The following is an 11,867-nucleotide window of genomic DNA, read 5'->3' as shown; positions in this document are numbered from 1 at the left end:
GTGTCAATTTTTTTTTGCCCAAAAAAATTTTTCTTGAAATGATTTTTTACAATATACAATAATCAGATAATTTTTTTTATGGTTTATTCAAAATTAACAAAAATACATTTATAAAAATAACTTTAAACTATTTAAATACTAATATAGCCAATATAAATAAGTAATAGTAGAAATAATAATATAGTAATAAAACTTGCTTTCATTATAATGTATAATTTAAGGTAGCTTTTTTTAAAACTAAAATTATACCAAAATTTAAAACCTGATAAATTGAAATAAAATCAAAATTTTAATTTAAGTGACAGTTCGGTACCCAATAGGTGAAATTTAATAATAACGGTTTACGCAAATCATTGCCGAAAATGGCTAAAACCCGATTTTTGTTAGATCGATGTCTTCTCACGTGATATTTAATGAAAATTCTGAATACGGCAATAAATAGTGTCAATCCTAGCCAAGTCACTTGCAAAGTTTGAAATCACTAAAGTTCATCGTCATCGACTTTACTATGGAGGAACATGACATTCCGACCGCAAATTTCCAGCCGATTCAAATATTGAGTGAAATATTTTTGAATAATTTTAACCACAACCGAATTGTATTTGGTTTTTATTTGGTTTTAAAGCCTTTATTTAGTTTTATTTATTAGTTTTTGCGTATAATTTCTTGTATTTCGTTCTAATATACAATTTACATTTCTGCTTATTATAAAGAACTCTCATCACGAATATCTTTTACCATGTTTTCTGTAGCTTGTTCTTTGAAGGTTCGTGCATAAGTTGAAATCCAATTTTGTATTGTTGTTATCTTAGGGACATCTTCAGGCTTCTAATTCTCCGGATTCAACAAATTTCATCAATTCATTATACATATCCTTTGCTAACATCTTATCTTTTTGGTTGAGATTTCCATTCAAGAAAAAACTTTTTAACAACTCCTTTACTTTCTTTTTCATCCTTTTTCCTTTCCCTTTTCCTCCAAATTTTTGATTGCTTTTTAGCGCCCATCCCATAGGAAATTGAAATTTTACGTCAATAGAACTAATTCAATACAAAACATGTAAGAAATTAATTTGAATTATATTTATTTTAAGCTTCACATTATTTACTTTGCATCTTCTAATTCATCATTTTCATTATTATTATCCATAAATTCTGGTACAATAGGATCAACCGTATCTGTATCTATAGAATGCATTAGCCAAAGGCTCTTAACGAACCTAAAAAAAATATTTTTTACAATTGATCACCTGGCAGAGTTGGAATTGGAATTGTCCAAGCTGATTCAGGTTCAGTTTATTCAGAAATTTTTGGATGGGGACGAACAATTAGTTTGGTGCAAAGTTTGGCAATTGTAGAAGGAGGGAAATTGTTCCATGGTCCAAAATGTGGGAGTGATCGTGCACATATATAACCTATCATTTCACCAGAAACTGGCCATTTCCAATAAAACAAGTTTGAAATGCCCTTTATCATTTTGACATTTGATCCCAATTGATCTCGATCTGGTTCTAAATTTGCCAATGATGTACTAGATAAATGTTTAGCCGCCTCCACTATATCTTTTCCTTCACGAACATCATATCCAATTCGAACATATCTTCTAATTGAATGGGCAATCTAAAGGTAAATATGATTTTAATGTGTAATTTATTACACAGCAATAAGCAATAGAATACTTACTGCAGCATGATGGGAATCAATAGTTGTTTTAGCTTCGCCTGGTTCAAGAAACTGCCAATCACGAACTTCAATTTGGTACCATTCATTTCAATGTGCAATTATAGCCATAAGTTCTGATGAATGATAATGTGCTCCATTGTCTGACATTATTCTAATCCATTTTGGTTTATGTTTTATTGTTTCAAAAACAGCTTCAAATGAAGAGGCGGTAAACCAAGCATTTTGCTTAGTATCAGTTGACCAGTGATCATAAGCTCTTATCTCTAATTCCTCACAATTTTCTTTTTTTCTAAACATTAAGATCGTATGAAGGGTCCATCCTCTTTTACCAAAAAACTCTGCCTTTGTTTCTCGAGCAGATCTTGGCAAAATTCTCATCTTGTAATCAGCAACAAATAATGCACCATCTTCATCAAGACTTGCCAAAGTAGCTTTAAATTGAGAATTCAAATATATCTTTTGTGTTGAATGGGCCAAATAATACTGTAAGTGTTCTTTAGTTTCTTCTAAAGTAGCTATTTGATCTTCTTTTATATGTAGATGCATGAATTCAAAAAATTCAAAAAATTGGTCACATTCTGAGCATCGTAGTATGCATTTTCAAGACAATTTCCAAAAGCATATGGCAAACAATGAGAAATACAAGAATCATGTTTTGTTGTACCATTAGCATTAACCACTAATTCTCTTTCATAACCACAACGCAGATGACGTTTCAAAGCATCAATTTTTTGTAATACACTATTCTAATGATGTGATAAATAGGTAAATTACGATTATTATGTATTTTATTACAATAATATATTTATCAAAGAATATTTTTTTACTTACTAGTTGATCCTTTTATAAAAATGTATTGCGTGCAATAGCTATTAAGGATTCAAATTATACATGTAGCCGAAACCTCCATGAAGCTGGACAAGGTTTCGGCCTTTCAGTAATTTAATTATAATAAATTATTAAAAACTATCCAGAAATCCATCCGAAACTTTAAAGACTTTATATTATAGTTTCGGCTGGATGTAGATATTAATTTTTATCATTTTTTAACTTAATTTTGATTTAAAAATGTGGCCGAAAATTACGTGAAAAGGTTTCAGCTACAAGTATAATTCAAATGGAATATAGCCATAATCATTACAGGTAAGACAAAGTCCACCTATATCATCTCGATATTTAATATTACTGCAGTTTGCTAATCGACCCATAAATGATGTTTTTTTCATTCCATTAGGAAAAGTTTCTTCAAATTTTTTCCACAATTTAATTTTTTGATCACGCATATATAATATTGGTAATCCATTTTTATCAACCCGGTAAGAACTTTGTGTAACTATACTTCGATCTTGAAAAAACATTAAAAATTGTTTTTCTTTAACTTCTGACATACGTTTAACAGTTCTTTTTGTTTTTACTAAGGTTGGTACTCCTGGACCATATAGTCTTGCGTGTTTTCGTGCAAAATTGACTATATCATTTCCTACCTGATGAAAATAAAGAATTGAAAATCAATGATAAAGAATTGGGATTGATGACAAAGAAAAATTAGTGATTGGTGATGATGAAGAAATTGGAGATTGGTGACAAAGAAAATTTGGAGATTGGTGACGTGACAAAGAAGAATTGGTGACGAAGAAGAAATTGGAGATTGGTGACGAAGAAGAATTGAAGGTTGGTGACGAAGAAGAAATTGAAGATTTGTGACGAAAAAGAATTGAAGGTTGGTGACGAAGAAGAAATTGGAAATTGATGGTAAAAAGGTTTTACCTTAAGCTTTTCTTTGAGTTTTTTATATGTAAAATTTTCAGCAATAATTGAAAGAATTCTTATTTTTCCATCAATTCCTCTTTTATTTGCCTTTAAAGCTTCTTGCAGACTTTTCCAAAGTATTTCACCTTCACTATCAGGCTGAAAAGAAGATTTCTTTTCTACCAACAATAACATTCCTGATTTATAAAGATTTGCTAAATTGTCTCTATCGATAAAGGATCGGATGCTTTTGTCCAAAATTCAATCATGTGTTGTTTTTTTGTAAATGGAGTAATATTAATATAACCAGAGGCACGAAACATTGCTCGCCATGCACCTAATTCTTTTTCTTGAAACTGATAATTAGCTGGATAGATTTGAAATAAAATATTAGGAAATTGAATTATTGTATTATTTTGTTCGTACCAATTCTTAAATAATTTTGACCAATCTGAAAATGGACTGGCAATTTTACGAGTTTTTATTTGTTGTCTAAATATAAGATTCAACTTATCAATATCATTCCAATCATTGCTCGTACATGTGATTGAATTATTTCTTAACTTGTCCAATTCTTGTTGAACATATGAATTGGTAATTCCAAATAAAGCTGTCCCGTCAAACTTGTTAAGAATATTAATAGACTTCCAAATTTCGTCAGGAGTAATTCCTTTGTTATGGTATTGATTAATATCGCCATCATAAACATCTAAATTACAATTATCTTCTATAGATTGTACAAAAAGTGATTGTTTGCCCTTATATTTTGTTATAAGTGTAGAAAGAAATCCTGGAATGCACCGTAACAACCTTTATGAGATGAAATACCAATTTGACTAACCACAATTAAAATTCGATTTATACGAATAAAAATTGGAATAAATAAAATATCAGACAATAATTCATTAATAATTATTTCATCATCAAATCCCATAACAACCATTCCCGAATACTCTGTCTTATTCTTTCTAAAAACTTGTTTATACGTGTTATTAATAGCTGCAGAAGCCGATTGTTGAATTCCAGAATCTTTGCCATTACAAAGACAACGAAAACTTGGCTTGTGTGTTTGTTTATTATCAAGAATTGTTATTGCAAAGTTCTCATCATTTAAACAGCAATTAATAGACATAAACATTCGATAGGGTATTGCTTTAATGCAGATTTGATTAGACTTAACGCTAGTTTTGCTAGTTTGGTCAAATTTGCGTGGTTCTCACCAATATCGTGCATGAATACTATAATGTAAGTCTTGTATAATATCTCCCTTGGCTAGAAGAGTTATTGTATACTGTTTTTTTTTACTCATTAGAAAAATTTTAATATAAAGAACGGAACATTCCAAAAAACGGTTTTTTTATTAATACAAAGCCCGTAAAATTAATTATAGATTGCCGATCATTTTATCCTAATGAGTGACGATTTATCCCTTAAACCTTATACTGCTATATAATTTATCTTCAAAATTAATATTTAAAAAAAAGAAAACTATTGTTATGTTTTAAAAATATACTAAAATTTGGAATGTTAACATGGAAATTTACCTGCAAATATTAAAATATCAACTAGCTAAAATCCTAAACAATACATATATACTAGGTAACAAAAATATTTGCTTAGCCATCATATAAAAAAATTTTTTAGGTTATATTTTATTTAACTTAGCCAAAAAAAAATTTTTAATATAGTTATGTTTTCAAATGTGTAACAGATATGAGTTTGTATAGCAAAATCCCTAATTTAGTAATCTTAATTTTTGTATATACAATTTTTAATTTTCTGGAATTTTTTTTTCTTTTTATGTATTTAATTTTTTGTTTTTTTATACCTACATACAGTTTATATCTTTATCAAAACTATCTTTATACATATATGTTGTACGTCAAGTGTCAATTTGCGTTAGATGCAGCTGACGTGCGTCAGATGTAAATTGATACTTGACGCGCGTCACTTGAATTACACAATAAAGTTCTCCTATAGTAAAAAAATTTTTTTTTACTAATAAAATTATTTTTTATTACGTAAGTAAATTTGTTTGTTACAATAAATTACACATATTGTGAAATTTTATGGCTATTTAATCTATGTTTAATTAAATATTGTAAATTTACTTGAAAAAACTTGTAATTTATTAATATTTTGAATGAAGTGTTTTCCATGAAACTGAGTCTAATCAATTTAATATTACAGGGTTACATATTTTTTAACAAGATTAATAAACTTATTTAATAAAGAAATTTAGTTTAAGTTTGAAAATTTTAATTTAATTATAACTTAATTTTGCATATTTTATATCACAAGTGACGCGCATCAGGTATCAATCTACGTCTGACGCACGTCGGCTGCATCTGACGCAAATCAACACTTGACGCACAACATATATATATATATATATATATATATATATTTCCAAGTTTTAGATAGACATATACATTATGGTTGACTGAAAATATACTAAACAATGATTACAAAAACATCCATATATTGCTAAAGTTATACATGCTAAAAAAGTTATTTGCATATGTGAAGCAGTAATAAAACTTAATAGGAAATATAATAAAGATTATATTAGGACCCTGAACAATATATATAAAGGTAGGTTTTGAGTTTGCTTAACCAACATATAAAAATTTTTCCTATGTGAGATTTATTATTGCTTCATCAGCAAGTTTGAAAAGTGTTGATTCACACCAGTATACGCGTTGATCAATACCAGCTAGTTGTTCAACACGTTTTACAATATTAATCAACATCCGTATACTGGAGTATACCAACGCATAATGTTAATATATGCATCGTTCAACTCTAATGTGTAGTTCAACACATTATGCGGCATTATTGTTCAACGCGCTGTATATTAACACATAATATATATATATAACAATTTTAATTAAATTATTATTTTACTTACCTTAGAACCGAACTGAATACCTCATACTATTGATTATCTCACGATCTAACCACCGTACTATTTATTTAAGTATATATATACCATATTATAATTAATATTTAAAAAAATTTTATTTCGGCATACTCTATATCACGTTTATCACGTAATACTGGACTAATTACCGCTGCGGGACTGCGGTATAGCAAAAAAAAATTAAGCTTTTTTTTAGCAAAGCTTAATTTTTTTTTGCTTTTTCCTCTTTCGTTTTTCCTTTCCTTTCATTTTTCCATTACCCCTTCGTTCTCCTCTTCGTTCTCCCCTTCCCTTTCGTTTCGTTCTTTTCCTTTTCATTCTCCTCTTTCTCCCCTTTCCTTTCATCCCTACTATAAAAAGTTTTATCCGGTATTTCTAAAAACTCTGTAAAAAGGAGCCTTCACAGAACTATTCACGGAAAATGTAAATAAGTTAATAAATTCCGTAGTTTAAGGTTATTAATTCCGGAGATATGAGTTTTTTTTACAAACTTTTGGTGAGTTTCACAACAAAACGTTGCGAAACTATAATTTTCATTTTTTAACGAAACGTTTTTAACGTTTCGAAATATTTTTTTTTAAATTTTTTAATCAGAACATTGGCTAACGTTCTGATTATTTTTTTTATTTCATTTTTCATAACGAAACGTTAAAAAACGTTTCAATTATTATTTTTTTTTAATTTTTTAATCGGAACGTTGGCTAACGTTCTGATTATTTATTTTATTTTATTTTCTTAACGAAACATTAAAAACATTTCAATATTATTTTTTTTTCTTTTTCTTTAATCAGAACGTTGGCTAACGTTCTGATTATTTTTTTATTTCATTTTTTTAACGAAACGTTAAATAACATTTTAAAATATTTTTTTAAATTTTTTAATCGGAACGTTGGCAAACGTTCCGATTATTTTTTTATTTTATTTTCTTAACGAAACGTTAAAAACATTTTAATATTATTTTTTTTTCTTTTTTTTTAATCGGAACGTTGGCTAACGTTCCGATTATTTTTTAATTCCATTTTTTTAACGAAATGTTTTTAACGTTTCGTAATATTAATTTTTTTTCGTTTTTTTTAATCGGAACGTTGACTAACGTTCCAATTTTGTTTATTTTTTCATTCTTTAATGAAACGTTTTTTAATGTTTTGTAATATTCTTTTTTAATTTTTTTAATCGGAACATTGACTAACGTTCCAATTTTTTTCTTTTTTTCTTTTTTTAACGAAACGTTTTTTAATGTTTTGTATAATTATTTTTTTTTCATTTTTTTTAATCAGAACGTTGACTAACATTCCGATTTTTTTTATTTCATTTCTTAACGAAATATTTTTTAACGTTTCATATTATTATTTTTTTTTTGTTTTTTTTTAACGAAACGTTAAAAACATTGGAAACATGATTAACGTTTCATTTTCCTTTCTTTTTTTAGGTCAGCGGGTGGGCTTCCGAGTTCTGAAGAACGGAAAACCAAGATTCGTAAGATAAGTACGAATCTTGGTTTATTTATTTTTTATTTTTTTAAAAAAATATTATGAACAGTTTATACTAATAACCGTTCTTTACTTTTTTTAGGTTTCAAGCGGGCTTTCTGGTTCCGAAGAATGGAAAAGAACCAAGATTCGTAAGTATATACGAATCTTGGTTTGTTTTTTTTCTTTGTTTTAAAAAATAATATTATGAACGGTTACTAATAACCGTTCTTTTCATTTTTTTATAGGTTCGGCCGTTCGGGTGTCTGCTGATGAATGAAAAAACCAAGATTCGTAAGTATATATATACGAATCTTGTTTTTTTTTTGTTTTTTTTATTATGAACGGTTACTAATAACCGTTCCTTTATTTTTTATAGGTTCAGATGGACTTCAGACAAAAGGGGGAACCAAGATTCATAAGTACGAGTACGAATCTTGGTTTTTGTTTTTTTTATTATTATTTTGAAACGGTTTACTAATCGTTTCTTTCTTTTTTTTATAGGTTTGGGTGGGCTTCGGACAAATAAGAGAACTAAGATTCGTAAGTATGAGTACGAATCCTAGTTTTTGTTTTTTTTATTGTTATTTTAGAATGGTTTGCTAACCGTTCTTTCTTTTTTCTTTTATAGGTTCGGGTGGGCTTCCAAAAAACAGAAAACCCAAAGATTCGTAAGGTACGAATCTTTTATTTTTTTTATTTTTTATTATTACGAACGGTTTACTAACTGTTCTTGTATTTTTTTTTATAGGTCGGTGGGCTTCCAAAGAACAGAAAACCCAAAGATTCGTAAGTACAGTACGAATCTTTTCTTTTTTTTATTTTTTATTATTACGAACGGTTTACTAACCGTTCTTGTATTTTTTTTATAGGTCGGGTGGGCTTCCGAAGAACAGAAACCCCCAAAGATTTGTAAGGTATGAATCTTTTTTTATTTTTCTATTAAAAAACCCAATTGTATTTTTTTGTTTAGTGTTTTTTTTAATTTTTTTTTTTTTTAATAGGCATCCAACAGTTCTTTCAGCGTTGGACTTCTAGTTAGATTTCTCAACATTGGACGCCACTTGGCTTCAGTGTTGCTGTAGATTAGCGTCTTGAAATGAATCGGTAAGTTTTGAATAAAACTTACATTTTTTTATTTTATTTTTTTTATTTTTTTTTTAATTTTCTCTTTTCATTTTATAGCTTCGGTCAGGTTTTTAGAATATTGGATCTTTTAATTTTTGTGTTTATTTTTATTTGAAACCTCATCTTGTTATGGTTGTGTCACCAGGGGTGCTATGTCAAAGAAATTTAGTACATTGATCGCTTAAAAATCTGTGGCAATCCAATTATAACAAGAGTTTTAAACATTTGACAATTTACATTACTGAGAAATATCAATAGTTAAATAATGAATGTATTTTGTATTGTACTATTACTACTATATATATAAATAAATTTACAATATTTTACGATTAATTGCCGGTCCGCCACTCAACGGTACAAAATGATCGGCAATCTATAATTAATTTCGACGGACTTTTATATATTAAATACTATTGCTCTGGAATGGTGTTTACACTATCTTAAAAACACGTCACAACAACATAAATACTTCAAAAATTTGCTAGAAAAAGGTATTACATTACCTGGGTGTGTTTTCCAAAACCGGTAGGATCAAGGTATGCCAAAAAAAAACTAAAAAAGAAAAATAAAAAAATATATTTTTTTTTTTGTTATTTTGTTAATTTGGTAAAAAAAAATATATAGTTTTTCAATAGTGTAAAAAAAATCTCGTAAAATTTGCAAAATTCGTGTATAAAAATCTTATCTTAGCTAAAATATAAGGTGAAATGGTGACTTCCTCCAAGGTAAACTTGTTAAATTCTATATCGAACGATAAAAAAATTTTTTTTTGTGGCTTATTCACGTTTAATGTTATTGATTGGTGAGTCATCGTTACATTTAAACGTGACCTTGTGGGACAAAATCGACATCAAAATATGCCAATTAACGTAATTCACATAAAATCTGCGCCGGATCTACAAATTAATTTTGTACCGTTGAGTGACGGATCAGCAATTAATAAAATTTATATGTTGCTATACGTGTTTTTAATATCAATATACGCGTTTTTATACATTGTATACACGTTTTTAAACTATCGTTGTTTTACTACGTGTAGTTTTACACTTAAATTGGTGTTGCTTTACGCGTTTTTAAACGTTTTTAAGTAGCGTTGATTGACAAAGGGTTCGTTTCCCTACGTTTTTTAGCGTTGAGCAACACATGGCGTTTTTCAACACTTTATACGCCTGTTTAAAACTTGCTGATGTTATTTAATAACATAATTTTTAAATAGTCAGATATAATTATGCGTAGCAGAGTACTAAATTATTAATAGTCAAATATATATTTGCGTAGCAGGATAGATTTTTTTAATATATATATATAATATAACTGATAATATATATTTACATTTTTCACATTATAAAATATGTAAACAAAGTTATAAACATGTTTGTGTAAAAAAAATTTACTATTTTTAATATAAAGAATAAGTTAATTGTATATGTAATACAGGAAACATTTTTAGACGTGATTGTGTAATATGTTTTTGATAAAACAAATACGCATCCACGCAACATTAAAATTCACAGGTCAAAAAAGAATCTATCATACACATATCGGGTATTTATATATCGGTAACCAATTAGGTACATATCGGGTATATATACATATTAACAATATATCGGGTACCCGATTTGATTTTTAATGCGAAACTTCAAATATAGTTAAATTATCAGGTGTCCGATATCTAAACTATTAGTTACCAATATGTTATATAATATATATCAGGTATCCGATATGTGTATCACTGGTCAAAATCGATTCTATCAGGTACATATCGGGTACCTATATATCAGTGACTAATCAGTTATATATTGGGCATTTTTACATATCAGGTACCCGATTTATCACATTAAAAATACACCTAAAAATTAAGACCCTGATATCTAAACTATTAATCACCAATATATTTCTAATAGATATCGGGTACCGATATTTGTACGAAATTCTAATAATTTCATTTTTTTTTTGAGATAAATCTAAGGCTTATTGGTTAAAATCTAATTGACAGTCACCTGACTAATCATTAATAATCTTTAAGATCGTTTAAATATATATTTATTCTTTTTTTTAAAATGCTGGATCTCTCATTTGTAGAATAACGGGACTTTTTTTTTCGCTAGATTTTTGAACGAACCTGGATTGGAATGTAATAAGAAATAGAGAAGGGGAGAAGAACTTTTTGTTAATTTTAAAGAAACATAGTAGGGAATAGAAGGGAGATTTCCTTTTAATATTAAAGAAACGTACTAACATTTCTTTCTTTCTTTTTTTTAGGTTTTCAGACTTTTTGAATAAACTTAGACTTGAAATGTAAGAAATAGAGGAGGAGGGGGTTTCTTTTTAATATTAAAGAAACGTACTAACATTTCTTTCTTTTTTTACTGATACTATATATATATATAAATGTTGATTCTTATAAGTACATTGCTTAAAAAAAAACGTTACATTAATATTGAATACACCAATTTCTTATGTGACATGGCTAAAGATCGTGTTTTAGTAGGTTTTATATATAAAAGTTCTTTTAAAAATAAAATATGTATTGTGATTACAAAATAATTCCTAATATACGGAATTTTTATAAAACTTTATTATTTTTTTTTTAAAAAAAATTATATTAAAAATTATTCATACAATAAAAAAAATATAAAAAAAACATTATTGAATATTATAATATATTACGAAAAGAACATCTGACCACAATCAGAATGCTGTTCGACCCCAATCGAACTAAGTCCAATTACAATTGGACTAAAAAAAAAAAATTTACATCTGACCACAATCAGAATACTGTTCGACCCCAATCGAACTAAGTCCAATCACAATTGGACTAAAGAAAAAAAAAATTTTTGCTGACCAAAAAAAAAAAGAAATTGGCTGCCCCACTTAAACATAAAAAAAAATTTCAGCCGATCTGATCTGAAAAAA

At 27.7% G+C, this 11,867-nt stretch overlaps 4 protein-coding genes across 4 annotated transcripts; all 4 read right to left on the bottom strand.

Annotated features, from left to right (window-relative positions):
- Positions 1-820: 820 nt before the first annotated feature.
- OCT59_017629 (uncharacterized protein) lies at positions 821-1,197 on the bottom strand (the record flags this gene model as incomplete). Its single annotated transcript, XM_066137619.1, has 2 exons — positions 821-1,040; positions 1,109-1,197. The coding sequence occupies 2 exons, from the start codon at positions 1,195-1,197 to the stop codon at positions 821-823; spliced, it is 309 nt and encodes a 102-aa protein (XP_066004179.1).
- Positions 1,198-1,295: 98 nt separating this feature from the next.
- Positions 1,296-1,690, bottom strand: OCT59_017628 (uncharacterized protein; the record flags this gene model as incomplete). Its single annotated transcript, XM_066137618.1, has 2 exons — positions 1,296-1,602; positions 1,683-1,690. 2 exons carry the CDS (start codon positions 1,688-1,690, stop codon positions 1,296-1,298), a joined length of 315 nt encoding a protein of 104 aa, XP_066004178.1.
- Positions 1,691-1,769: 79 nt separating this feature from the next.
- OCT59_017627 (uncharacterized protein) lies at positions 1,770-2,228 on the bottom strand (the record flags this gene model as incomplete). The annotated part of the gene is made up of 1 exon (XM_066137616.1): positions 1,770-2,228. The coding sequence occupies one exon, from the start codon at positions 2,226-2,228 to the stop codon at positions 1,770-1,772; it is 459 nt and encodes a 152-aa protein (XP_066004177.1).
- Positions 2,229-2,782: 554 nt separating this feature from the next.
- Positions 2,783-4,563, bottom strand: OCT59_017626 (uncharacterized protein; the record flags this gene model as incomplete). The annotated part of the gene is made up of 4 exons (XM_066137615.1): positions 2,783-3,166; positions 3,450-3,646; positions 3,739-4,158; positions 4,242-4,563. The coding sequence occupies 4 exons, from the start codon at positions 4,561-4,563 to the stop codon at positions 2,783-2,785; spliced, it is 1,323 nt and encodes a 440-aa protein (XP_066004176.1).
- Positions 4,564-11,867: the final 7,304 nt, after the last annotated feature.

This window comes from Rhizophagus irregularis, chromosome 26, assembly GCF_026210795.1.
Source record: "Rhizophagus irregularis chromosome 26, complete sequence".
Lineage (NCBI taxonomy): Eukaryota > Fungi > Glomeromycota > Glomeromycetes > Glomerales > Glomeraceae > Rhizophagus > Rhizophagus irregularis.
Note: the sequence above shows the minus strand (reverse complement) of the source record. Positions and strands in the feature narration are given on the sequence as shown.